The sequence below is a fragment of the Notamacropus eugenii genome, chromosome 3 (genome assembly GCF_028372415.1).
Source record: "Notamacropus eugenii isolate mMacEug1 chromosome 3, mMacEug1.pri_v2, whole genome shotgun sequence".
Lineage (NCBI taxonomy): Eukaryota > Metazoa > Chordata > Mammalia > Diprotodontia > Macropodidae > Notamacropus > Notamacropus eugenii.
The window spans coordinates 37,764,688-37,789,660 of record NC_092874.1 but is presented as its reverse complement, the minus strand read 5'-3'; the positions used below and the strand labels follow the sequence as shown (position 1 = coordinate 37,789,660).

Sequence of the window (24,973 nt, the reverse complement as noted above, 5' to 3'; positions counted from 1 at the left end):
GGAATAAGGGATCGAAGTTGTAAAGGGGAAAAGGGTCCCCAGTAATTAGTGCTGTCAGAAGTGACTCCCTTCTGCCAGAGGCCTTCCAACAAAAGCTGGATGCCCTGCTCCTGCATTTGAGCTAGAGGGCACCCAAGGGCCCTTTTTTTTTTTTTTTTTAACCTTTTAGATTCTGTGGTCAAAGATGGGCTGTTGGGTTCAGGGAACCCCCCAGTCCTTTGGCCAGAACACATCCTGTCTGAAAGGGTATCATGTGAAGGAGTCATTGAAAGGGAGCTTGGATCTGGGCCCTTCAGAGCCTTCCCTGCCAGCCTGAAGCTGACCTGACTTAGAGAGATGACTGACAACTATCTAGAGGAGAGATTAGAAGCCAGCAGGCCAGTGAGGAAGCCATAGCATCAGCCCAGGTGACTAGAGTGTTATCTGTGGCAGCTGGAAGGTCTAGTCCAATCTCCTTATTTTACAGATGGGGAAACTGAGGCTCAAGGAAGTTAAGAGACTTGCTTCAGGTCACACAGATGGTAAGCGCCAAGAGATAGAATTCAAACCCAGGTCCTCTGCACCAGAGCCTCTCTGGCCCCTGAATCGGGTTTTATTCTTTGTCTTTTAATGATAATGATTCTGTGGCACTTTAAGTTTACAAAGTGCTTTACAAATATTACTTCATTTTATCCTTACAACAATATTGGGAGGCAGCTGGCTTTATTATGCCCATTTTGAAGATAAACTCACTGAAACAGGTGGGGTTAAATGCCTTGTCCAGAGTCACATAGCTGGTAAACATCTGGGGCATATATGTTAAATAATTAAAATTAATTATAAGGTGGTTTATGAGAGAGCAGATATATACAGCAATTATTAGATGAATAAAATGATCATTTTTTATGTTTTAGAAAAGTGTGAGGTTAATTGAACATCTGTAGTTGTAGTGCTAAGTGTTGGTATGAACATAGAAATCATACCAACATAGGCATGATACGTGTTTCCCAAAATTCTGCATGAAAATTTCATGTTCTAAATAATCAAATAGAAACTTTGGAAAACTAAGCTTAAAAAAAAAAAAAAAGCATGTAACTTCCAGAAGAGTAAACAGTTTAGTAAACCTGTGTGATTTTCCGGTAGGTGGCGCTGTGGTTAATAGGAGTTGTAACAAAACAACGGTTTTAGAATTAAAAAAGAAAAGCAGCTTTAAAAAATGAACATTTCTTTGTTTCCCATTCAATTGAGTAGAATATTCAGCAGCTTAATCACCACATGGTGTTCCATTGTACAGGTAATTAATTTCAGTAACAATTAGTTAAAATATTGAGGAGAACAGTACTTTAACTTTTAACTATTTGCGTAACAGTTCCCTCTCCTGTGGCAGTGGGTTTAAAACAAAAACGCCCTTAGCCTGACTTGTTGGTTCCTGGAAATGATTGGAGTGAAGAGAATTCAGAGCAGAGAAAATGAGAGAAACAAAGCAAAAGCCCAAGCCTGGGAGAAGAGGGGAGGGGGACAGAGACTGGGAGCTTGGGGGGGGGGGGGGGCAGATTACAGCAGACTATTGAAATTATAATGAGGTTTATCAAGATACAGGATTTGGGGGGATTTGGTTTTTTTAAATAGGGTGTTCTTCCAAGCTTTTTCCCTAGAAGGAAATAGTTTGGAATTGAGAAAGATGCAGTTATCCCTTCCATATCATGATGGCCCCATGATTTGGAAAATCTGTGTAAAACTTTTTTGACTTTCCCTTTACCAAAGAAGTCTGAATTTTTTTCTTTTTCTTTCATGGAGTTTTTATTTTTATTATAAAATTTGGGTTGATAATATACAATACTATACATATATTTTATGCTCTCTGAGTTTCTAAACTTCTTCTGTGTTGTCTGCTGGCCTTCATGTGTCATCTGCAACTTCTGCAAAACTCCCCCCAAAATTCCCATTTAATGTCTTATGCTGACCCTCAACGTGTCAAAACTGCAGTGAGAAAAGTTGTGATGTGGAAAGGAAACTGCAGAGAGATAGATGGACTGATTCGTGTGTGTGCCGTGTGCAGATGTGCACATACCCATACATATAAAATAGGGAGCAGGAAGGTGATTTTACCAGTATAGGAAACTCTACACAAGTCAAGATTGGTGTTTTCATCATGATAGTCACTTGTTTTAGTGGGAAGATCAAGATTTGAACCCAGGTCTTGTGTTTCCAAGGTTATCTTTGTGTCAACAATGTTACTCTTAAGAGTACTCTTAAGTTTTAAGTGGAAAAAACATCGGTTGCTGTTGGGTAGGCCAAGCTAATATAATAAAAATGGCAATTCTACCTAAATTAATTTACTTATTCAGTGCCATACCAATCAAACTACCAGATAATTATTTTCTAGAGCTGGAAAAAAATAATATCAAAATTCATCTGGAAGAACAAAAGAGCCAGAATAACAAGGGAACTAATGAAAAAAATTCTAGGGAAGGGGGGCCTATCCCTATCAAATCTCAGATTGTATTATTATAAAGCAGTAGGCATTAAAACCACTTGGTACTGGCTAAGAAACAGAGGGCTAGACCAGTGGAATAGGTTAGGTACTCAAGACACAGTAGTCAGTGAATATAGCAGTCCACTGTTTGATAAACCCAAGGACCCCAGCTTCTCGGATAAGAACTCACTGTTTGACAAAAATTGCTGGGAAAACTGGATAACAGGGTAGCAGAAACTGGCCATAGACCAATGCCGGACATTGTACACAAGAATAAAGTCCAAATGGATACATAATCTAGGTATAAAGATTGATACTGTAAACAAATTAGGGGAGCAAGGTATGGTGTATTTGACAGATTTATGGAGAATGGAGAACTTTTTGACCAAACGAGAGATAGAGAACGTTATGAAGTGCAAAATGGATAATTTTGATTACATTAAATTGAAAAGTTTTTGCACAAACAAACCCAATGCAACCAAGATTAGGAGGGAAGTAGAAAACTGGGAAAGAATTTTTGCACCTAGTGATAAAGGCCTCATTTCTAAAATATGTAGAGAACTGAGTTAAATGTACAAGAATACAAATCATTCCGCAGTTGATAAATGGCCAAAGAAAATGAACAAGAAGTTTTCAGAGGAAGAAATTAAAGCTATCTATGATCATGTGAAAAAATGTTCTAAATCACTATAGATTAGAGAGATGCAAATCAAAACAACTCTGAGATACCACATCCCACCTATCAGATTGGCTAACATGACAAAACAGGAAGATGGTAATGTTGGAGCAGATGTGAGAGAGTTGGAACACTAATTCATTGTTGGTGGAGCTGTGAGCTAGTCCAACCACTCTGGAAAGCAATTTGGAACTATGCCCAAAGGGCTACAAAAATGTGCATAACATTTGGCCCTACAATATCGCTTCTGGGGCTCTATCCCAAAGAAATCATAGAAATGGGAAAGGGTCCCACATGTACAAAAATATTTACAGCAGCTCTCTTTGTGGTGGCCAAAAACTAGGAATCAAGGGGATGCCCATCCATCGGGGAATGGCTGAACAAGTTGTGGTATATAAATGTAATGGAATACTATTGTGCTATGAGAAACGATGAACAGGAAGACTTCAGAGAAGCTTGGAAAGACTTACATGAACTGATGCTGAGTGAAAGGAGCAGAACCAGGAGAACTTTGTACACAGAAACAACCACAATGTGAGAGGAATTTTTCTGGTAGACTTAGAATTTCATTAAAATGCTTGGACTTAAAAAATTTCCAGTGAGCTCTTGAGGCAAAATGCCCTCCACATCCAGAAAACAGAACTATGGAATTAGATCGCAGACTGAAGCACACCATTTTCTTTTGTATTATGTTTTGTCTTGTTTCGTTTTATGACTTCTTCCATTCATTTTAATTCTTTTATGCAACATGTATTTAATAGAAATATATGTATAGAGCTTATATTAAGATTGTACGCCATCTCAGGGAGGAAACACTGTAAACAAAATGATTTAATTTAAAGAAAACAACAAAAAAAAGTGTATTCTAAATTGTCCTTGTTGCATTTTACTGCTCTTCCTCCTAGTCAATTCTAGGTTTATTTTAGGGGTATTTTCTCATTAACTCCATTGATTCGTCTTAAACCTACAGACTGACGCACTAAGTAATTGCCCACCCCACTGCATGCCCTTGTTTGGACTCTAGGCATTTTTCATCAACCTGCTGTGGGTAGAAGCCTGAATTTAAATCTCACTCCAGACATACCTGTGACCACAGGGAACTCCTCCAAATGCCTTCCATGTTGGTAAAATGGGGAAAGTCATATTTGCATTATTTGCCTTTGGGGGGCTGACAAACCCTTCCACTGTGGTTAAGATATTAAAAAGAGTGTTAGTATCCGTTTTCTTTTTAACTAAAGTAAGAGGCCTTTCTTATGTCCTGCAGCCGCTTGTGCCTTCCCCATATGTGACCTCTGTGTGACTTCTTCCCTCCATGGGCCTTCCCCTCTTAAAGGGAAGCTCTTTGAGGACACGGTTCTTTGCACTTAGCAGTGTCTAGTACCTAGTCAAGGCTTAATGATGGCCCATTGATTGATCAGGTTTTTTTTCCAATATGGATTGTTAGGTCAGTCTCTTTGAAGAGGGTCACAGGATCATAAATTTATAGTTGGAAAAGGACTTAGATTCCATCTAGTCCCAGCTCTTCATTTTACTGATGGGGAAACTGAGGCCGAAAGAGGTTGCTGCATTCCTTAGCCAATGTCACACAGGTGATGGCAGCAGTTTGAACTGAGGTCCTTTGAGTGTAAATCTCATTGGATCATCATCTTCTGGGTCTTCATTACAATTCAAGCATTTCAAGTTTTAAAATCTCATAGATTGAAAAATGAATTTGAATACTTTTTTTCATGTAAATACTGGTTTTTTGTTTCTGACTTAATTTCAAAAATGTTTAAGTAATAATTTTGTAAGGTGAAAAGTAATCCTATATTTTTTTTAATTTACTAAAAGAAAAAGGAATGTTTTTTAATTATTTCACATATATTTTTTGTGTCTAAAAGCACATTTCCAATGTAGATGATTGTTTTCTAACAAGATTATAACTAAACAAGCAAAATATATGAAGTGAAAATGTAAATGCCTGTTTTTATTAATAGTAAGCACAGTACATTGATTTCATATTCTCCCAGAAGTTAAACTGGCTTTCTCAAAGGGTTTTAAAGACTTTCTGGAGGACTTAGAATAGACATTTCATTCATTCTTTGGATTCACAGATGGTAGGTGATTCCCCTTCAGTTTTAGGCAGAGATCTGGGAGATCAGAGATCTGGGGATCAGAGAAAGAGAGAGATCAACAGGAGAAGGATGAGGAGCCAGGCCCGGTAGCCACTGTAGTCCCTGCTTCCTGGACTAGAACTTCCTCAGCTTTAGATGAAGACTTGGCAAAGGGTTGGGGATTGAAGCAGTTGCCTGATGTTTTCATGCCAGGTAACTTGCACTTTTGTACAATATTGGGCTAGGGCTTGGAAGAAAAAACCCTAAAACAAACTTTTCCTACAAGTTTTTGCTATGGAAATCACTCTGACTCTAGAATTAGAGCACCTGGGTTCACATCCTCCCTCTGCCACTTACTCTGTGACCTTGGGCCAGTCAGGTGGCTCTTGGAGATCTAAGACTCTAGTTTCATGTGCATCATGGAGCCTTGGATTCAGAGAATGGTCCAGCTGCTTCGTAGACATCTCCAATCGGAGAGTCCCTCAAACTCTGTCTGTTTGAATTTTCCTGTTATTTTTTGGGCACTCAGTCCCTCAGGCTTATGCCCTGGGAGTCATCACTGTCTCACCTCCCCTTCCCCCCCATCCACAATGTTGCCAAGACCCTTTGGTTTCACATCGGCATCATCTCTCCTCTGACACTGCTGCCTCCTTAGTCCAGGACCTCCCCCAGTGCCTCATGTCTATACTGAAGGGAGCAGGAGGGCGCTGGTTGCCTCCAGTAGCTCCTCCAGAAGAAGGATATGCTTATGGAGTTATTCTGACATTCCAGTGTTCCTTACTACACCAAGGACAGATTATAAATTCTTCTGCTGACTTGAAAAGTTCTTTGTCATCTGGCCCCTCGCTAGCTTCCTAGCAGGTTCCCCCCTCCTGTCCCTGCACATTCATCCTGTCCTCTCTCACATCACTGGTGCATCACTTTGCCCAGGGAGCCTTTCCTTATCCTCCTATATGAGACAGCTAGCTATCCCAGTGAACAGCGTCTCATTTGGGGTCAGGAAGAACATACTTCAAATCTTTCTCAGGCAGATAGTAGCTTTTGTACCCTGGCCAAGTCTCTTTCAGCCTCTTATCTGTCAAATTAGGATAGTATTTACCTTACAGGGTTGTTGTGAGAACAAAATCATACATGTAAATAAAGTGCTTTGCAAACCTTAAGTCCTAAAAATGTTTGCTCTGATTGTCATAGGTTGGTTCTCCCAAAAGAATATAAATTCTTCCAGAGCAGGGTTGTTTGGAATTTTTGTCTTTGTCTCTCTGGTGCCAAGCACAGGCCTTGGCCTATAGTAGGGAACTCATACGTGCTTGTTAATTAACTTTGTAACAGAGGTTCTTAACCTTTTGGTGTGTCCTGGACCCTGCCCTTTGCAGTCTGGTGGAGCCTTTGGACCCCTTTATATTGTTTTTAAATTCATAAACCACAGAGGATTCCAAAGGAAGTCAATTCTATCCAAATAAAATTATCAGAATGTTTTGGGGTTGACTTCCTATAGTCTACCTGAGTCCAAGAACCCCTGTTAAAACTCTTTTGTCCATAGGAATGAATGTCACAGAAGCTCTCCTTTCTATGATGATTAATGTTCGGGGACTGCTGCCAGCAGAATAACCTGCCTCTCTGCCTCCTTTCATCTTTTTATAAAATTTAGGCTTTCCGGAGTGTTCTGGCCTCTGTCTGACTGTATCATGGCTCGAGCTTTTGTCATCCCTCCCTTATTGAGAGGCTCTGCTGGAATGTTCTGCCCTCAGACTGCATTGTCACCACAGAGGCCCAAAGACTGGCGTCACTTCACCGGGAGCTGGTATGTCCTGTGTGCTCCATGACATTGGATGCTGGCCTGGCACAGTGGGCTTCTCAGCTTTTCCAGATCAGTCGCCCACTGGGTACGATGAGCTGAAGATGACTGACTGTACATTGGTTTTCAGGCTGGCTTATTGGTTATTTTTAAGATTCTTTCTGTCCCTTCAGAAAGAAGGGCCTTACTGTGCATGTTAACTTGATTCATTGCTTCTCTAAAGGACAGGCATAGTAAACTTCTGATTTTGCCTTTTACCAAATTAGCACAATGAAATCCCAGAAGAACAGCGATCACTTGGAGAGGACAGCAGAAATCTTTCGAGACAAGGTCGGTACATTTATGTAGTGCCATGATTTTTCTGTCTTCTGCAAGGGAGTAGGGGGTTTTTTGGTTTACAGCTGAGGAAATGGGCCTCAGAGACAGTTCATGGAACTGTCATGGACTCAGCTGAGAGGGAGCTCAGGCTGGCAGGCCAGCTTCCCACATTTTGTGAATGAGGGATTTGCCCAGGTTACCCAGGGAGGCAGCATTGGGAGCTTGGTGTGGTGATGTGCCTAGCAAACCTTGCAGGCAGAGGTCGTTGTCCTTGTGGGTGCGGGGACAGGTGCATGCTCACTTGGTGAGAGGTCATGGTGGGGGTACAGATGAGCTCTTGTAGAGTTAGAGTCTTAAGTGAGACGACTTGTTACCAGCCTGCGCCTTAAAATCCTTGTTCTCCCTCCTGCTGTAGAACACCTTCTCATTCCAACATGTGGGAAAGCAAAGCAGAAGATCTTTTTCCTTGTCCCAAGTGCAGACTTTCCACCATATTCACACAGACCCCTAGAAAGCTTTTCTGCTCTGTGAAGGGGTTTCATAGCATGGGAAGGACACTCACCCTTTCCCTCTGTGAGTAGCTCCATTTTTGTTGAATATCTAAAATTAAATGTTTGATCAGGTTAACAGTTTCCTGGGGGTTGTGGTTTTCTACAGTCCATACTGTTAGACAATGTTAATATTTTTAAATAAAGTTTTCATTAGTTTTTTTAAAGCTTACAAATGTCACATACTAAGTTTTGTTATTCTATGTAACAAAGTGATGCTTGCGGGGGAAAAGATAACTGACTGTAGTAGTGAGGAAGACATTGTGATCCTCATCCCCACTCACGTATATGTAGCGCTCTGTGCGTGCTGGAGTACTTTCCTTACTACCTGGCCTTAATTCCAGTGCTCTTTTCATTGCCTGCTATCATCATATACTAAAAAATTCTCACTTCTCTGGGAGTCGCTGGGGGTGGGGGAAACCACGACTTTTGAATTGCCAGTTTGCCTTGGTAGAGGGAGCTCCTCCACTGATGAAATCATAAATGCAGCCCAAATCATCCAGTGGAAGGGACTATAGAAAGAGATCTGAAAACTTGTAATACAGAGTGGGGGAGGATTGTAGAAATCATATCTTTCTGATCTCCCCTCGACCCCATACTTCACCCCAGCTTTTCAGATGAGAAAACTGAAGCCCAAGCCTTGAAGGAGGAACTGTTACCTGATCACCAAGTGTTGAAAGCAAGGCTGGTCTGGCCTCTTGACTGTAGCGCCCCCTCTGCCATGCCCTGGATCAGGTCCCCTGTTGCTACTGCTTTCTGAAAAGAGGAAATTTTGGAAGGGGAATCCCTTTTCAATCTAATTCTGCTCTTAGAAAGTTGCTTTGGGACTAAAATTTTTATGTGTTTTGGGTTAGCTTTGAGCCAGAATTTTCTTGGGAAATTTGAATTATATTAGCTCAGCTCCTCCAGATTCATATAACATGGGAACATACACCTTTTATGCTGGGTTTTTTAAATCTAGTTTTTAAAAAATCTGTTAATTATTTTTGTCTTGTTCAACCCAAAATTTCTGAATTGGCAAAGCTGAGATTTGTTAGCTTTCTTTGAAGGATGACAGCCATGCTAATTATGAAGAAAATTAGTTTAATGTGATGGCATGAAGGTTTTTTTTTAACATGTTTTGAGTTATACTTTTTTCTTTTAAAGCTGGTACAATTAGAATATTCAATGAATACTTTTAAAAGTTGAAAAAGGCCCCTTGACTGTTCTGTTAATTAGGTGGTTGGGGGCTTATTTCTCAAGCTTAAAGTCAATACATACTCTTAATAGTACAATTCAAATGTTTTGAGAATCAGAGTATCCAGAAGTTAGGACATTGTAAGATCAAGTTCCCTCCCCTAAGTCTATCTTAGGAAAAACTGACCTGGCAGAGGGCTGAATCTTTCAATACTCATCCACCAGTGTTCCAGAAAGACCTACTATGTACACAGTGTGCTAAAAGCAGTGGAAAAGTTTAACTGAAACATAATCCCCATCCTCATGGAGCTTAGATTGTAGTAGGATGACATATGGTAGGATGTCTGTCACTGTAATGCAAAGTTAGACTTTCTCCTTACATCAGAGAAAGCGCAGCTGAGGAGGAGCAAAAGAGTTAGAACCAGGGCCAGGCTAGAAAGTCTTTCAGAGCCACTTTATTTTTGAAGTTAGTTAAGTTAGTTCATCTAAATGTGGACCATAAAAAGCTCTGGAAGACTGTGTCCACACATACTATAGAGTGATCTGGAGACTGTCAAGTGAAGATTACCTGGGCTTGGGGTAGAGCTCTCTGGGACACGTCACAGTGAAAACATCCCTAGATGAATGATGGAAAGAGAAGCTCTTTGCTCAGAGATTGGTTTAAAAGTACATGTGTATTTTAGGATATTGATTTATACTCTGTTATTTATGCAATGTATCAGAAGTATATGCCTTTATAAGAAAATAGAACTTTGGAATTAACTTATGCTTATGTTTTCAAACTTAAAGTATTTTTTATAGTCCAAATAACAGAAAGATGGTGATAACCTTGAAATATTCTCATGAATTAAAAATTATCTAAACATGAATAATATTGCACTGAGAGATTAGACAAGGTTCTTAGCAGAAAAGGGGCCAAGAGGGAGCACATTCTGTCCTAAAGAAATTCATGGTTTTCAGGAGCTGGAGGGTACAGTTGAGATGTTCTAGTGTAGTTCCCTCACTTAACAGGGAGTGCTCCAAGAAGGTGTAGAGATTGGCCCCAAATCACAGGAGCACTTCTTGTTATCTGAGGATCACATGCAAAGAAACATTGATTTATAAAGCAGGCTGGATTTTTAGGGATTGGACAGTGTGGCTATCTCATCTTACAGCAAAGATTGAAAAAATAATCCTTATAAAACCTAGGCTACAAAAGCTTAGGGAATTTGTGTTTGAATGTCAGATTTTCTATTCAGCTCTGATTTTTTCTTCAGGAATGTGCTCTGTTTCATTAAATGTCCATTTTTTTTTTCTTCTGAAGAATTACACTGTTTTGCTGGGAAGGTTATTCTTGGTTGTTAATCCTAGTTTCTTTGCCTTCTAGAATATCATATTCCAAGCCCTCTGTTCCTTTAATGTGGAAACTGCTTAATCTTTTGTTGTCCTGACCGTGGCTCTGTGATATTTGAATTGTTTCTTTTTGACTGCTTGCAATATTTTCTCCTTTTCCTGGGAGCTCTGGAATTTAGCTATAATATTCCTAGGAGTTTCTGTTTTGGAATCTGTTTCAGGAAGTGATAGGTAGATTCTTTGAATTTTTGTTTTATTCTCTGGTTCTCAGTTATCAGGGCAGTTTTCTGTACAGTTTCTTGAAATTCATTGTTTAAGCTCCTTTGATCATAGCTTTTTGGTAGTCTAATAATTTTTGAATTATTTCCCCTCAACCTATTTTCCAGAGCAGTTGTTTTTCTGGTGAGATATTTTTACATTTCTTCTATTTTTTCATTCTTTTTATTTTGTTTTGATCTGTAATGGAGTCATTAGCTTCCAGTTGCCTAGTTCTGATTTTTAAGGAATTATTTCCTTCAGTGAGTTTTTGTACCTCTTTATTCATTTAGCCCATTCTGATTTTTTAAGGTGTTATTTTTCTTCAGTATTTTTTTTTGTGCCTCTTTTACCAAGCTGTTAATTCTCTCTTCATAATTTTCTTGCATTATTGTCATTTCTTTTCCCAGTTTTTCCTCTACCATTCTTACTTGATTTTTAAAGTCATTATTTTGCGCTTCCAGAAATTCTTACTGGGCTTGTGTCTGATTCCCTTTTTTCTTTGAGGCTTTGCTTATAACTGTTTTGACGCTATTGTCTTCTGAGTTTGTGTCTTGGGTCAGGTTCTTTGTTTGCTCATTTTTCCATCTTCCTTCTTACCTTTGACTTTTGTGTTAAAGTTGGGCTCTGCTCACCTGGGGTGGGGAAGCACTGGCACGAGCCTCAGGCTCTTCTGTGCTTCTGTTTTCAAGGCTAGTTCTGAGGGGTCTGCAGGTTCGTGGTGTGATCTGGGGAGAGGTGTAGGTACTGCTCTTCTGGTCTGCGCTCTGATCTTTACCCAGGAAAGGCTCCTGCCTCCTTGGCACTGCATTCTGCACTGCTCTTCACTGCCCTGCATTCTTGGGACCACTCAAGCTCCTCTTCCCCTGGGCCTGTGATCCAGAGGTAGGAATGGGCTAGCCTAGGGGTCCCCTGTAATCCCTTTCTGACCAGTCATTCAACCCCCTCACCGTCTCTGGGCTATGAGTTCCCAAGGAGCTACTGCTGCTACTGGTCCCTCCAAGGTCACGGCTGCTTAGAATGCCACCACTAGTGTAACTGCTGCCTGTGTTCTGGCTAGCCCCTCCTGGTGTCACAGACCTTGCCTGCTGACCTCCCAAGTTGTCTTGGGCTGGAAAAATGTCTTTTGATGATTCTGCTGCTCCAGAATTCAGTTTTGAGGTGGTTTTTTTTTTTAAAGTTGTTCAGGGGGTGGGGGTTGTTGGAAGAACTTAGCTGTATAGCTTCCTCTGCTCTGCTGTCTTGGCTCCACTTCATCTTAAGGGGTTTGCATATTTAGATACTGGTTTAACTGCCAAATCACGTGGCCTTTTCTCAGGCCTCATTCAGCTTGACTTCTTGAGAGCTTTTTTCCTCTCTCAATTCCTCCCTACCCCAAACTGTTTCCTGCCTTGATTTCTGTGACACTTTGCCAGTTTCCTTTTCTGAATTACCCTCCTCTTCCCTCCCACTGAGTATGGATGTCTCCCAAGGCTCAGTCCTGGACTCTTCATGAGGTCAGTTGTTTCTCTAGGGAGAAAACTTCTGAATCCATATATCCATCTTAATATCTCTCCTGACCACCTGAATTGCCAGCTACTTGCTAGATGTCTCATTGACATCTCAAACTTAACCTGTACAGAATGAAATTCATATTTTCCCTCTTATCCCTCCTCCATACCAATTAATTTTTGTTGAGTGCACTACCAGTATTGGAGTTATATGAGACAGCTGGGTAGTGCAGTGGACAGAGCACTGGACCTGAAAGCAGGAAGAACTTGAGCAAGGAGCTTAACTTCTACCTCAGTTTCCTTATCTCTAAAATAGGGATAATAAGACCTACCTCTAGGGTTCTGAAGATCAAATGAGACAGTGTTTGTAAAGGGCTTTGCATACAAAATGCCATGCAAATGCTACCTGTTGTTAATTGTTATTATACTTGGCTGTTTGTTAGCTCTCAATACTTAGGTCCAGTCAGATCTAGACCCATGACATCTCTCCTCTCTGCCCCTTCTCTTCCGTTACATAGCCTCTACCAAAGTCCAGGCCCATACACCTGTCACTGGGACTACTCCAGTGGTGTCCTCTTTGACCTCTCTGCCCCTTCTCTACCCTGTCATCCTGCTTCCGGACTGATGTTCCTGATGTCTGACCACTCCCCTCCCCAGAATGTCACCAGGAGGCATTCTGGTCCATAGAACCCCATCTCCTCCTCTTTTCTTGCATGTCTGCCTCCTCCAGCAGAGCCTCCTGGGCCCCTTCGTTGTCTGCCCAATGGAATGTAAGCTTGAGGAGGGCAGTGACTATTGGGGTACCTTGGCACATAGCAAGGCATTTAATAAATGTTTCTGAACGAGTATGAGTCACATCAGTGAAGGTGTATCTAAGTGCTTGCTGTGTGCCAGACAGCTGTGAACTGTAAGGCCTTGGAGCTGACCACTCCCTAGAAGGGGATGGCCCCTCCCCATCTTGGCATGGTGTTGAACCTCACAATTCTTCCCTGATTCAGATTATGCATAAATATTTTGAGGAAGAATCAGAAATAATTCCTGTACCCTCTCAACAGGTCATACACACTAATGGCAGTCCTCATGGCCTTCTAAGTCATCGCTCACCTTTCCAGTGAAAGGCCTGAGCCCCTGAAAAACACAAGGTCATGAGTCTGAGAGGGTTCCTACAGCACATGAGATAATTAGATGTTTTTCTAGGTGACTATATTGCTTGTATAAAAATCATATTTTAAACACCTTATGATCGTGTTTCCATTGTTAGATTTATTTCCTTTGGTAGCATTATATTGAATAATTATTCTTATTCCTGTTTGGGTTTTTTTGCCTATGGTTTTAAACTGAGGAAGTAATGGGAGAGAAGTGGGAAAATTAGATTTCCTGGACCAAGACCCATTTCCTGGTCAGAGAATCTTACATCAACAAAACTGTGTTAAAACTTCTTGAATCAGTAGAATTGTATTTTTTTTTAGTGTTGATACTGTTAAAGCTTTGAAAATTTATGTATAAGTATGTATGTTTGTATGTATACTAACATAAGTTGGCAAAGTCTGTTTTACAGGATAGTAGACGTGTTTAAATGTTATTTCATGGAGACATTCCTTTGCTGCCTTGTGTTTTAAGTTAGAGCATGACTCAGTTAAAGCCTCAGTCTCTAAATCTTTTTATCATTAAGCATGAAAAGTAAGCACAAACATCAGAATTGGAGTTGTTTCTGTCATCAAAATGTTTGCTTTTCCAAGCCAAACAAACAACAGCACATAAGAAGGTTGTCATTTACACAATATTTGAGAAAAAAACGGAAAAGAATTTTGTGTATTTACTTGTTTAATAATTAGAAGAAAGATGGTCAGGCAAATGATGTCGCCCAGCCCTTGATTCTCCTTGCATCAGAAATGTGGTTGTGCTGCAGGAGGCCCAGGCCTTGGCAGTGGAGGGGTTCCCATCTCTTCATTGCTTGGTCTCATGTTCCACCAACGACATTAGGCCAAAGGTGATCTGTGGAGAATGTTTTGCTCATTCCCAGCTCCCACAGTCAAATGAAAAGGTGATAGTTGCCTAGTGCTTATATAACCTTTTCTACAAAATCACTGTAGTACATATTTGGACATTAGCAAAATACTATTTCATTTCAAAGGGTTCTTAGGAATTATATTGAATTTGCACACTGACTTTTTATTTGTATGTGGAGAGATCTCTCTTTTATATTGTGGACTATATTTTCATTTTCCCTGCCATCCAAGTGCCTGTACTTTGTAGGCTTAGAATTTCTTATCTTTAAATTTTGAAATAATGTTGAAAGATGGAAGCTAAGCATTTTAAAATTAAGTAATACATCTGCCAGGTATATTTTTAAAAGGTTATTATTGATGAAAATTAGTAGTATTGATATTAATAAAGTAAGCATTTTCTTCCCTTAGAGAGGAATTACATTATGGAAGTTCCTGTGAGACTTTTCATTGGGTGTCTTTTTGTTTGGATTTTAGAAAATCAGATATGCTGGAAATAAGAGAAAATTCCTGTTCCTCAGGGTAATAACTGAGACAAAGTATTTCTCTCCCTTCCTATTCCCTGAGTTGTCAAATATTCATAATAACCCAGTTTTCTTTAATCTTAAAAAAATGAGGGAGACCTTCCTTTTCTGCTACTTACTCTTATTCTGGGAACTAATTTCCAGGTTATTTTTACTGAAGTTTTCGTTCAGTCACTTCCTTACTCTAAAGCACTGTGTTGGCTGTATTGGTGAGTACAGATGTAAGTAGGATATAACATGTCCCTTCCTCAGGGAATCTGTACTCTAGCAAGGTAGTGAGCACAGATTAAATGCCTCCCGTGCGCCAGACCCTGGGCTGAGTACTTTACAGATATCGTTTCTGGGAGGTCCACACTATCATTGTCCCCATTTTGCAGTTGAGGAAACTGAGGCTGAAAGAGGTTAGGTGATTTGCCCAGGGTCCCACAGCTGGATTTGAACTCAGGTCTCCTTGACCTAAAGGCGAGCTCCATTCACTGGAGCTCCATTCTCTCCTCAGCCAGCAGGGAAATACTGCACATTATCAGAATGGAATTTTAAGCAAATGAATCTTGGGACTTGGATAAGGCAGTATTGAAAACATAGATAAAGACCTAGTAAGATTTGCTAAGAACAGAATTAAGAGTAAGATAAGATTTGGTTACAAACCCAGTTAGGGTGGGAACTGTGAGAATGGAGGAGAAGAGACATTTTGAAGGCAGACTTGCCAAGTCTCTGCAGTGCCTTGGCTTTGAGGGGTGAAGGAGAGGGGAATCAAAGACAGCTTCAGTGCTTTGGGCATGGTGATCAGGCTGAGTTTTTAGTCACATTAAGTTTCAAGTTCCAGAAACAGCCAGGAGAGGAAAAGGCCAGCAGGAAGTTGGGATTTGAAACTGGAGGTCAGGTGAAAGGTCATGGTTGAGAAGGTAGTCTCAGGAGTTATTGGTATAAACCAAAGCCAAAAGTGATGCCCACATGAAAGGGATAGGAGGAAGCACTAGAGGAAAACCCACCACATGCATTCTCCTGTTTGCCCTGGACAAGGTGAGCCATTTCTATAGTAGAGATAAGGAGGGAGGAGGGTGGGGATGGGGAGTATGGGCCAAGGATAAAGCTGCTTTATGAGTTATGGAGGTTCTGTGGGCCACCATTGGTAATTGTGTGTTAGAAAGTCAAATCACTAACTTAAAAGCGAATTTTGGAACACTGTAAGTTAAGGGCTCACCATAAGTCTGTGCCTAGATTGACTAAAAATGGACTTTAATGGGCCAAATGATTTTATATCCCTCCAGTAAGTGAACAGTTCATTCTTCATAGAACAAACAAGCTGTTCGTGATGGGAGGGGAAGGGGCAGTTGGGCCAGGGAAACATGAACAGATAAATACTTAGGGGCACCCTTATGGTGGTCATCCATTATTTCAAGGATTGTCATATAAGAGAGGGATTCAGTCTCAGTGGGCAGAGCTAGAAGTAATGGGTGGAAATTGCAGAGAAGCATTTGGGCTCCAGGTGAAGCAAAGCTTGTAACAGGCAGAGGGCAGTGGGCTGAACAGGGGCGGGAGGCCCTCTCATTTGAGATTTTCAGGGCAAGGCTTTATCACCACTAATCAGTTACACAGAAGTGACTCCTGGCCAGGTACTGGTTGGAGAGATGACTGAGGAGTTGTCTTGACACTGAAGTGTAGAATAAGGTCTCCTTCCCCACCCAAAAGATTGTGTCAGTTCCAAGGACAAACTACCTCCTGGCCATCTTTTGCTTGGAGGTGTTAATGAGGACAGAGGACAGTTTAATCCATTAATCATTTATGAAGTGCCTGCTGTGTGCTCAGCACTGTGCTAAGTGTCCAGGATGTAATTAGATGGATGGCTTGAAGCTAAAAGAGAAATATCCAGGGGTCATGTCATTCACCAGCAAGGTGATTAGTTCCTCCTTGACCTTGAGCACCTTGTTAGACAATTTAGGGTCTCTCTGTAAATGCAGGGATTTATGTTAGTTAGAATTTGAAAGTTCGGTGGTTATTGGGTGTTAGAAGGGTCGAAGCCTAATCTCAAAATCAAATTAAACTAGTCTGATAGTTTGCCTCCCGAAAGATTTTCGGGATTTTCTTTGTAGACAGATTGCATGATCATCTTTCTTTGGTTTTGCTTCTGTAGAATTTGAGGAGCAGTCACGCTGATTTTCTGAATTGACATACCATGTGGCGCTCTGCCCATGAGTTACTGGGAGTTTTTGTATGTGGTTTGTAAATATAACAAAATCACAGCACGTTTTTCCTGTTTCAGATTATGTCTTCCGCTAAAGTGTGTGGGCTTGCCTATGAATCAGAATCTGTCCGAAGACTCCGTTTGCTGATCGCCAATAAAGATTTTACTTTCAAAGCCGGCCAATGGTAAGTTGTTTTTACTTTGTTCACATGGTGCATGGAGGAGCAGATTCCATCACTGCTCCTACACTTAATCCTTTTTGTGGGGGGGAGGGGATCCAGATCTTTGATTTGTTGCTGGGGAGGCCTTCTTGTATCCAGGGACATCGGCACTTGCTCTGTGGTTTATAGTCTGAGAGGTGAAGGGCCTTGTCCAGGGTCACTCAGTCTTCATGTGTCCTAGATGGGGGGACCTGAGCCCCAGGTCTTCCTGTCTGAGGCAGACCTCCTCAGGAGCCTCCCTACTAGCATACAGTGGCTTGATTTTGTACCATGGTAGCTTTTGGCCCCGTGACTCAGGCAGAGGATGATACTTTAAAGATGTCCATTTTTCTGATTTAGAATGATTAATGGAGAGTTTAACCTTTTTAAGTTTCAATTAAAAATCGGTGTTACCAACTCATGCAGTTATGTTGACTGTAAGACAGTTCTACAAGTAGTATCTAAGGCTGTGAGGGTGTGGATTAGTTTTATTTTTATCAGTTTTAAAAATGAAAACGTTTCTGACCTGTTTGATCATTCCAGTGGTGTTTGAGTCTTTATGACCCCATTTGAGGTTTTCTTGGCAAATGTACTAGAATGGTTTATTATTTCCTTTTCTAGTTCATTTTACAGGTGAGGAAACTGAGGTCAACAGGGTTAAGTGATTTGCTCAGTGTGACACAGCTAGGAAGTGTCTGAGCTCAGGAAGATGAGTCTTCTTGACTTCCTGCCTGGCACTTTATGCACTAGGCATCATTTAGTTGCCCCCTTCCCTTTGCCCTACAACCCCACTGGAAAAAGAAAAAAAAGAAAACACTTGTAGTCTATCTAGCCTGTCACTTCTCTACCAAGAGGTAAGTGGTTGTCATCGTCATCATCAGTCTTCTGGAACCAAGGTTGTCAGTGTGTCAGTGAGAGAGTGTTCTTAAGTCTTTCATAGCTGGTCATTTACCAGTGTTGTTGTTACAGAATAAATGGTTCTCCTGCTTCTGCTCACCTCTCTCTGCATCAGTTCATAACACGTCTTTCCAAGTTTCTCAGCAACTGTCTTGTTCTTCATTTCTTGTGGTAAAGAATATACCATGATTTTTTCAGCCGTTACCCCTTCCTTAGTTTTTGGTTCTTTGCCACTGCAACATAGAGCTGCAGTAAATATTTTTAAATATGTATTTTTTGGATCTCTTTAAGGTGCAGGGAATCAGTCTTGTCACTACTTCTCTGGCCAGCTTTTCCTGCTCTTTCTGTGACCTCTACCTGTGAACTAGTTGCGATACAGGAGGCAGACATCTCCCAACATTCCTCTCATTTAGCCATCCACTAATGCCCTTCGCTTTTTATGTACATATAATAGGAATACTTTCAAACACTAGCCATCTTCTCTCTCCATCATAGTTGCCACCTCTTTAACCCATTTGGTTAAAAAAAATAGTGAAAAGAAAAGAATTTTAGGCTCTGGGGACATACCAGATTTCTTAGAAACCTGCCAAAGGGTTGTGGGGTGCTGGTTGGGGAACAGCAACTTAGACCCTTCTTTGAATAGGAACGCTTCTGCCCTGTGCTGTGGGAAGCCGCCTCCTAGATCATTGTCTGTGTGGAAATGAAACCTTCCCTCAGAGGAGTAGCTTTGCATTTCTATAAGATTGAACTGGTGAGTGATTGTCAAAAATGTGCCAGGCTGAAAATCAGAAAACCCTGGTCTGTGCAGGAAGATTTGCTTCTGGTTACCAGGTGCAGTTTGCATTTTTGACCAGGATGAGCTCCAAGCCCGGCCTTATGGTTGTTGTGCCAGGGTGGGGATCAGCGAGCTTCAGGTTCTAATCCTCAGCTTTGGAGGCTCTGAAATTCAGCTCTGCTGGTGAATGGTGGGAGGCCAGGGCTTGCTCAGAAGGCCTGGGACACAAGCACAGTATCGCTTAGCTTTTGCTGAGCCTCTGTTTCTGCATCTATAAAATGGGAATTACAGCTGTTGTGTCCCACTTTAGTTAATGTGAGAATAAAGAAATGAGACATTTGTAAACCTTACACCATTCTATAAACTCTGATTATGATTAATATTAAGAGACTGATTTGCAAACCATTATGTTGGTTCAGAGGAAAGAGTGCTTGCTGACTAACTCTGGAGTCCAGGGACTTGGATTCCAGTCCTTCCTGTATGACCTCAGGCAATTCAGCTTCCCTCTAAAATAAGAGGATAGGACCCTTCCATCTCCTGATCCCTGGATCCCATGTCAGATTGGTAATGTGTGATAAGACATAACAAAAAACATCTAGGAACATCCGATCTGTGCCTCTGAGGGTGCTTTGCCTCTTAATAGATCCCATTGAATCAGCAGATCCTTCTCCTTTGGGGTGTGCTGACCTCTCCCAAGAGTCTGGTGACCTGTCAGATGACCTGAACTGTTCATTAGAACGGCCACTAGCCTAAGTGGTGCCAGACTTCTGCCCTACCTGAAAGTCCCCGCCCTCCTGTTTATGTCTGTCTTCCATTCCCTCTCCTTTCTTAATTCATCATATGCGCATGTGGATTCCATTTTAGGCCAGCTGCTATTGGGTCACCTGAGTGATAGTTCCAGGCCTCATTGAGTCACATAGAGAGTGTAGATTCTGGTTATTTTTTGTCACCTGGGAGCCCCTCCCAGGCCCAAGCCTCTTGTCCTTGCCCGGGTTCATAGGCCTTTTGCTGGGAGTCATCAGTGGCAAAAGCAGGATGAGTGATGGGGCTGGGCCTGCAGTTTCCCTGGCATTGGACATCCCTGCACCTGTGTAGGTCACCACCTTCTTTGGGAGATTTCATTTCTCTGAGAGGTTGTGACTTACCCAGGTCACCCATACGTGTCCAGTGTTCTCAACTCCCAGGCCAGCTGTGGCCACTGTCCTCTAGGTCAGAAATAGCATTTTGAAGACCCTTGAAGCCAGCAAGCCGCTAGCAGCTTTCCCTGCATAGGCAGAGCTTGCAGCAGAATTAGGGGCAGTCATTCCTTCTGGCTGAAAGCTGTATCACTAGGCAGGGGTCTGTACTCAGAAGTTAGCAGTCTTCACCTGAACAAATGAGATTACATGCAGCAAACTATTGTCTCCCATTGCAAAGCAAAAACAGTCTAAGTAGTTTCTCCTCTTTCTGTCCTTTTGATTTTGTCTGGGTGGGATTTAAAGAGTTTCCTTAATGTCATCTGTGCCTTCCAGTTCATCTGGACACAGAGCAAATCATTAGTGTGTTTCCATTGAACCCCACATATATCCTAAGGATAATGGGGACACTTGATGGCCTTCTGACCCAAGAATCTGTCTCGGCATTCCTGGAAAGGGCCCCATGGAGCTTAAATTCAGGTTGATCTGGATATAGAGCAGTTTGGACTTTCATAGACACCTGAGGGTGTGTATGAGCTGTGGGCTATTTTTTACAGTGGGGATGGCCACTTTTTAAAATTGTGTTGATTTTTCAGCCTTGATTGGATTTCACAGACTTGGCTAATTTTGGCATGGTCCATCTGAAAATAAGTTTTGTTAGGATTGGAGACTGTGAGAATAGTAGGAGTTAGCACTCATGTTAAACAGTTTGCCTTTGAATTTAGAACTAGAAAACAAGATGCTGATTGCAATAATCTGAAGCAATTTACTGTAATCTTTGCACATGTTCAGTGATACATATTAAATTCTTGGTGGCTGTTTGGGGGGGGGGTTGTAGAAAGTATATTTACCCTTCAAGAATTGTTCAACAGTTATTACATTGTGAGGAGTAGAAGCTTTAATTATAATGATTCTCTTTGCATTTTTCGCTTCTATCCTGTACTCTGCTTGATGTGACGGGAGCATTTCAACAGCCTCACTCAGACTTTTGTGCCAAGCAGACCACTTTTCCTAAGTAAAAAAAAAAATGCGTACATGTTGGTTTTGGTGCTGTTGTGGTCAAGCTATTTGTCTTCGAAATTATAAATGTTTACCAGGTCTGTCTATCTGAGCAGGAAAAAGGGCTACCATCTCATTGCTGTTTTACAGAAATTAAATCCCATTTATATTCTCAGAGTAGAATTAGCTAAGGGGTACTTGTAATGGTGTCAACATATATTATCTGGCTTTGATACACTTACATACTTGAGTGTAAGTGAATTTCTGGGAGAGAAATATGAATCTGGCCATTTTGTTGACCATGGCTCATCTCTACTGACTGTGAACATTTATAATACGTGCTTTTTTTAGAAGCAAAGAAATGTTAATTCCTTCTTTCCCATTCACTGTTTATGATAGGATTATAAAGAGATTAGATTTTGTTTTTAATCCCCTTAAAGTCATTCATTACCTTAGGAGTCTTTTTATGGTGATCCTGCCATTGTCAGAATATTTGGAGAACTTTTCACAGTCATTACTTGGGTCTTGTTTCGTTGTTTCCATGTCTTTTTTTGGACCCTAAACAACAGTGCCCACTCATCTTATTCAACATACGTGACTGATCAAGTTTGACTGCTTCCAAACATCAAATGTCTGTGAAGAGGCTGAAGATCTGTTTCCAGTGGCATTTGAACCAATGTGCCGCATGTTCGTAAGCTTTGAAAGGCAGCAGCTGCAGGAGAGCAGCTTCCAGAGCACAGTGATGGTCTTTGGATGAGTGTTGGCTTTCTTTCTCAGATCTTGATCTTGATGGGAATAAGACCCAGAGCTGAATGGGAACCCCCAGGCCACCAAGCAGCTTGACTCAGGTTACTCAGAGGCAGAATTTGAGCGCAGGACCTCAGACTCAAGGGCCAGTGCTCTTTCTACTGTACCACACTGACTTTACACTTATGTAACAATATGAATTTTAGGATGTTTGTTAAAACAGGTCATAGGGAGGCCATTGAGTCCACCCTCCATCCCCATTGTACAGATGAGGAAACTGAGGCACACTGGGTAAGGGACCCAGAGCCATGTACGTCATGTCTGATTAAGTCCGGTGCCCTGTCCGCTATGCCAGGCTACCTCTCACATCACTTTAGAGTCAGACCTCATTGTTTTCTGATCTTAATCATTAAAAAGACCCACCCTGGTACCCTGCGATGACTTAAGTCTGCCATAGGTATCAACCTGCAATTGTACAGAGTTCAAGTGAATGGGTGTTTATAAGCACTAGAGACAGAGTCCAGAAGTGTGTGAGTTAATTTGGGGGAATAAGAAAAGTGCGTGCATCACCTGCTCTCCAAGGTGAGCATGTTAGCAGCAAAGGAGAAAGAGGCAGAAGGATTTAAGAAAGGTTGTGAGGGAAGAGAGGCTGCATTAGAAGTAGAGGCCCAGCCTCAGCTCAGCCTTGGAGGAGGATGATGCCAGTGGGGGAGACAACATGCAGAGAAGAGTTTCTAATGTGCTGGAAATGAGACTGAGCTGAGACCCAGGACCCAGGTTCTAGCCCTCCTTCATACACTTTGTGATCATGGACAGTTCACTTAACTTTCCTCAGCTGCACTTTTCTTATCTACAAAACCATTGAAATCCTCTCTTTCTCCCTGCTTCCAAGAACTTCATTTGGGTTTAGCCCTCATGTTAACCTGCATCGCATATGTAAAAGGATGTGAAAAATCTTAGGGAAAAGGTCATTTAAATGTGAAATCTCATTCCTGATTTTTTAAAATTTATTTTTAATTTACAGCATTCAGTTCCCATTTTCTCCCCCTCTCTTCCCTCCCTCCTCCCCTAGACAGCATTCAGTCTGATATAGGCACTACATATACATTCACATTAAACGTATTTTCACATTGGTCATGATGCAAAGAAGAATTATAACCAATGGAATGAACCACAAGAGAAGAAACAAAACAAAAGAGAGAGACAGCAAGTAGTGTGCCTCGATCTGCATTCAGACCACGTAATTCTTTCTCTGGGTGTGGATAGCATTTTCCATCTACCTTTAACATTCCAGTTATACCCAACACGAGGTGGGGAGAACACCCTGGATTCCTGATATTTGATGATGCTACTATAGCATTGGGTAGCCCTTCGTTCCTGCTTTACAAAATGCTTTCCCCTCTGTTACCTTATTTGGTTCTCCCAGAAACCCCCTCAGTTACACCAGGAGGGTATGATGATCTTTGTTGTACATTTGAGGCACCTAAAACTCAGATCCCTTAAAGGCAGTACCTGAGGATGACTGAGTCAGCTCTAGGACAAGAAGAAAATTCTGGGCAGCCCTCCCATTCTGGTCTGACCACCTCCTTTTTACAGACTCGCAGCGAAAGGGCAGAGAAGGACTGAGCCAAAGTCACATGGGTAGGACGTCTCAGATGTGGAAGCAGGAGAAATCCAATAGGCAAGGGACCCAACTCCTCAGCTGGGCGGCCTTTTCTGACTGATTCTGCTGAGCTCCTTGGACTCTCCTGAGCTTCTGGGGTGCTTGTTGTATTACTTGTTATAGCACCTATCGGAAGGCAGTTCCTTCTGATATTTCAGTGCATTATTTTCCCAAGATTCATTTCTGGGTTGACTGCTTAGAATTCAGAATGCATTTCTCCTTAGGGTATTCTGTGCTGGTTTGCTTCCCAGGTCCCCCTTCAGAAGCCTACCGTCATCTAGATAGCTTTAGTAAGACTAGCCTGAGTTCTGAGGTCTAGGACTTGGGACCCCTTGGGAGACTTCAGCAAAAATAGAGTCTTGTTTTTTGTGGGTTCAGAGCTGGCTGTAGGCAGCATGATTTCATTCAGATAGGCCAAGTTCCTCTTTGGCCCCCTCCATTTCCACTTGTCGTCCTCTTCCAAGCACACAGTGAATGATTTGATACAGGCCTCTGATTCCCATTTCCTGCAAATGTACATTTTCATACTAATTCCAAAGAAAGACTCCTGGTCCAGAAAGGACCTGTCCTTAAAGCACCTGTGCTCACCCAGAAGCCTGGCCCTGGAAGCCTCTTGGAGTGTCCAGTCAGCAGAGGGCGCTGCAAGACAGGCGATAAACCCAGCACAGAGTAGACTGCATTTGACCACGTGTGCTGTTAATCAGTGGCAACTCTATCTATATACCAACCATTTCGTTAACCAAAATTAGTAGAATTATTTACAAATGGAAAACAACAGAGTGAGAAATAGGGTCTGAGGTTAGATTAATGCTCCAGATTGACCACTAGCCTTAAGACATTTAAAAATCACCCCCAAAGGGAATGGTCAGCCATTGGTAAATAAACAGAAATGATGTGGAGGTTATACTTACTTTGCCTGGTAGGAGGGGCATCTTGTTGACTTACCTTTTCTCCTGTGAGATCAGGAATCAGGATTTGGCTGTTTTCCATGCTAATTATTTTTTCTTTCCTTAATGTGTTGAAAAGGTTTGTCTCAATTGGCCAGAATATTCTGAGAGTTTCTGCTCAGTATGATATTTAGTTTTGAAATGTGAGGAATCCTAGAATATAGTATTATGATAAGAGTGAAGGAGGAAAGATTGTGTAGAAAATAAAGTATTGTGATAAGAGCAGCAGGGGGAGAAACTGCATGAGATTACAAGAGTGTATGCCAGCCACTTTGATTTAGCCACACCTGCCAAATGGCTGCTCCTTTTGTTTGTTGTCAAGAAGTGAAGTCATACATTTTATTTGCTTTTCTACTTTAGGGTTGATTTCTTTATTCCTGGTGTTCCCGTGGTTGCTGGATTCTCAATTTGTTCAAGCCCAAGCCTGTTAAAACAAGAAAGTGTTGTGGAATTAGCAGTGAAATATGCCAACCATCCTCCCTCTCTCTGGGTCCATACCAAGGTAGGGGCATCGTGTGCTTGGCATCCTCTCCTGTCTGTCTGCACTTAGAAGATCTGGAGTTAGCTCACTTTATCCACTCATGAAATCTAGACTTCAGTGGAGATCATCGTTAGTGTGCGGCTTGTTAAATTTCGTACATTTTTATGCATCTTTTTCTAGGAAGCTTTTTTTTTTTTTTTGCGTGTCTTCATGAAGTTTTGTCTCTCAGTTCTGAG

At 41.5% G+C, this 24,973-nt stretch overlaps 1 protein-coding gene across 12 annotated transcripts in view; it reads left to right on the top strand.

Annotated features, from left to right (window-relative positions):
* OXNAD1 (oxidoreductase NAD binding domain containing 1) overlaps positions 1-24,973 on the top strand; it is a 60,571-nt gene that overhangs the window by 4,691 nt on the left and 30,907 nt on the right. For 8 of the 12 annotated variants that reach the window (XR_011976592.1, XM_072651263.1, XM_072651262.1 and 5 more), the window contains 4 exons: positions 6,873-7,025; positions 7,286-7,349; positions 16,932-17,038; positions 24,617-24,758. Coding sequence is in view for 11 of the 12 variants with exons in the window: in XM_072651263.1 (XP_072507364.1) it covers positions 6,910-7,025; positions 7,286-7,349; positions 16,932-17,038; positions 24,617-24,758 (429 nt within the window). In the remaining variant the exon portion in view is untranslated. Of the gene's footprint in view, positions 1-466; positions 522-6,872; positions 7,026-7,285; positions 7,350-7,752; positions 7,911-16,931; positions 17,039-24,616; positions 24,759-24,973 lie in introns of all 12 variants that reach the window. The other 4 variants (XM_072651264.1, XM_072651266.1, XM_072651265.1 and 1 more) reach the window with 3 other exon arrangements.